This window comes from Chelonoidis abingdonii, chromosome 1 (genome assembly GCF_003597395.2).
Source record: "Chelonoidis abingdonii isolate Lonesome George chromosome 1, CheloAbing_2.0, whole genome shotgun sequence".
Classification (NCBI taxonomy): domain Eukaryota; kingdom Metazoa; phylum Chordata; order Testudines; family Testudinidae; genus Chelonoidis; species Chelonoidis abingdonii.
Window position 1 is genome coordinate 25455225 of NC_133769.1, and position 3188 is coordinate 25458412.

The following is a 3188-nucleotide window of genomic DNA, read 5'->3' on the forward strand; positions in this document are numbered from 1 at the left end:
GCCCCCTTACCATGCCACTCTGAGTAGCATGTCTGGGAGCCACACCGCCTGACCAGAGCTAAGCATGCTGCTGCGCTGCCCTGTAGAAGCTCTCAACCAAATCGCCCAGAGCACTGCCTGCGCGGCTGCGGGGTAGGAGAGACAGCTGGGGGCTAGCCTCCCATGGGTCAGATATGGCCCACAGGCTGTAGTTTGCCCAGCTCTGCCCTCTCCCTCAAGCATCAAACACATTTGTAAAACTAAGCCATTAATTTTGTATTTCACTGGAATTAGCCAAAATAAAGACTAATGTCTACACAAGCTCAAATAATTCAGAGTATGTTAGAAAAACAGAAAAATATTCTGTTTGGTAGAAAAACATTTGATAGAAATATAGATCAAATATTACTTTTTCAGAAAAGGGATAGCACAAATCTAAGACATACATTGCCTTAAATAAATACAAACCCTGATAAAAAGAAAGCAGCATGCCAGATATCTCTGAAGACGGTGCCAATACTGTAAGGGGTGCTTGTACCGTAGCTCTGCACTGTTCCCTCTTGTGTGTTATCTGTGGTACTAGAGCCATCTCCTTCCCTATGTACTTCCAAATGTGCTGCTTTCCTTAATTTCCTTTATCAGAAAAGATTAAAATTGGAAGGCATCTTTATAAATGTAATCCATTAGCTCTATAATGTGTTCAACAATTTTTGTAAGCATGCAAAATAAGAGAGTTTTCAAAACATATTAATCTAGTAATTTACCATTTTGTTTTAATAAATATTTTAAAACATTCAGCACATTAGAACTGTCCATTTTCATTATATAATTTCTTCTAGACAAAAAAAGTAAGTTGACTAAACACTAAAGGCTCAAACCCACAAAATGTCCTGTTGTGAGTAGTTTCACCAATTTCAACAGGATTACTCATAGCAGTAAACCCTATTCATTTAAGTGTTGGCAGGATGGGGCCCATGTTTGTGGTTGCACTGTTTTTCTTATAATTTGGGCCTCCAACAGGAAGATTATTGATCAGTATTGAGTACTGAATAATGTAAGTTTACATTCATATTTACAGAACAGTCTCTACCAATATTTAGTGACACACAATTTGAAGCAAAAAGGTTCAATACACAGACAAATAAAGGTGAAATCACAAGACTAAAGTTTTTAACAATAACTTTTAAAGTTTAGTAAATATATACACAGTACTCAAATTTCTTACAAGACAATGCATATCATACACCATTGTAGACAAAACCTTGCAAAATGGTTCAGAGATGGTATATTCCAAAATAATTTCATGTACTCATGATCCTAACTGATAGAAAACATTTTAGTATAGACTGTACCTTCTTCTTTTACCCCCTGTGCTAGGTGGTGGTTTAGGAGTTCGTGTTGAAACTATCTGGCAATGCACAGTTCCAAGTAGCAACATTAGCCATATTGGCCCAATTACTTCAGTCAGAGGTATGTTATGTGAGCTTGCTGCTGTATAGAATAATACTATTGCGGCAACTGCAAAAAAGGAAAAAAATATTCAGTGTCTCAATTGTCTTGAATTGCTCTATTGGTCAACTAACATGGATATTTCACAAAATAAAAACTGTTCACAACTCTGGAGATCCTTTTCCACATCCTAACTGCTCTTCACCTAACTCACTCAAGCCAAATATATCCTCTGATACAACCTGTATTGCTAAATGACAGGTTGCAGATTCTACTCTAATCTTACAAGTAGAACCACACCCATTCTGATATCTAAATTATATGCTGCAAATATAGATGTCATTTCTGACCCAGACACATGGAAACAATTTCCAGGTCTGGTGATCTCAGAGGATAATTGGAAGAAATCTTTAAATAGTAATTTTTTAATCTTCTAGTAATCCTAACAACTATAGGACAATATCACTTATTCATACTGTCACATCTATTACAAATTTATTTTCATCTGTATGTAGACCACAGCATGGCATGTTTTCACATGTTTTGGAATTGTAATAAAATGGATCAATGTGTTCAATATTATAGGACATTTTTTCTTATATCTCACAAACACCATGAGTCCTCTGAACTAGAATGTCAGCTTGTTTCATGGAAAGTGTCCTGGTGCAACTACTTGTTACATACAACTACTTGATCATACAGCCACAGTGAACATTTTTTCCATTTTAAATCACATTTCCTAGTTGCTTGTCTTCTAGAGTTAAGTAAAACATACTGTACATCTACAGAGAAAGATTGCTCTAATTCTACCAGAGTCCTATCGCCCATATTGTCATATGCAGTGAAAGCAGATCTGAATAGTATATTTTCCATTGCTGCTGTGACACAAGTAAGTGTCTGTAATTCCCTTTGGAAAGAAGGCATAAGTCCATGTATCACTGCTATCTTGGCTGCGCTGGGGCAATAAGTATCATCCTGGCTGATCATCTTCACAATCTTCCACATTATAAGGAATGGAGGGAAAGCATACATCAGATCTGTACCCCAATTTAGGAGGACTGTATCTGTTAGAGAGTGAGTAACTGACTCCTGCTCTTGAAAAAAAGAAAAGAAGGGCACTTAAGTGTTAAATCTTCTGGTAATTAGATCTTTATCTGAAGTACCAAAGTAGCTATGAAGCCACAAAGTATCATTTGTGCATCTGGGAAAAGTCTCTGTGTAGCTGGTCCACTGACTCATTAAGAGACCATGTCACATGCAGAGCTAGTGTTATATTGTCTGTGGCCACTTGAACCACTGATCTTTGCACTTGAGTACTGAATGATCTGACCAGAGAGAGGAATGATCTGAGCGCTAACAAATTGCTCTCAACTCCAGAACACTGATATGAAGGCAAGACTCCTAGCGATTCCAGAGACCTCTTATTAAAAGTCTCCAATTAGAGGCACAGGGACACAGATGCACCTACAGTGGAGCATTCATAGGGACACTACTTGAAGACGAACTTTTGGATGTATCTGTTCAGCCCTGGATCCAGCATGAGACGAAGACCTCCATCTTTCCTTGAAATTAGGAAACAGTGAGAGTAGGAATCCCAATTTTTGAGATTTTCCTGAACCTTCTCTACTGCTCCCTCCATTACTAGAGTGTAGATTTCTATTCTTAACACCAACTTTTGACAGGGATCCATGAAAAGAGAGGGAGGGGAAGTTGATCTGGAGGGAAGATTTCAAACTGTCCTTTTATAATATCCAAAACCC

At 37.8% G+C, this 3188-nt stretch overlaps 1 protein-coding gene across 3 annotated transcripts in view; it reads right to left on the reverse strand.

Annotated features, from left to right (window-relative positions):
* Positions 1 to 3188, reverse strand: part of PHTF2 (putative homeodomain transcription factor 2) — a 211564-nt gene that overhangs the window by 102482 nt on the left and 105894 nt on the right. The window contains exons 1-2 of one of the 3 annotated variants that reach the window (XM_075064465.1): positions 1332 to 1840; positions 448 to 612 (exon numbers count right to left, since the gene is read on the reverse strand). The exons of the other annotated variants lie outside the window; for them this stretch is intronic. Coding sequence (XP_074920566.1) covers positions 448 to 612; positions 1332 to 1417 — 251 coding nt within the window. The 5' untranslated portion in view covers positions 1418 to 1840. Of the gene's footprint in view, positions 1 to 447; positions 613 to 1331; positions 1841 to 3188 lie in introns of those variants that run through there. 3 annotated transcript variants of the gene reach the window in all.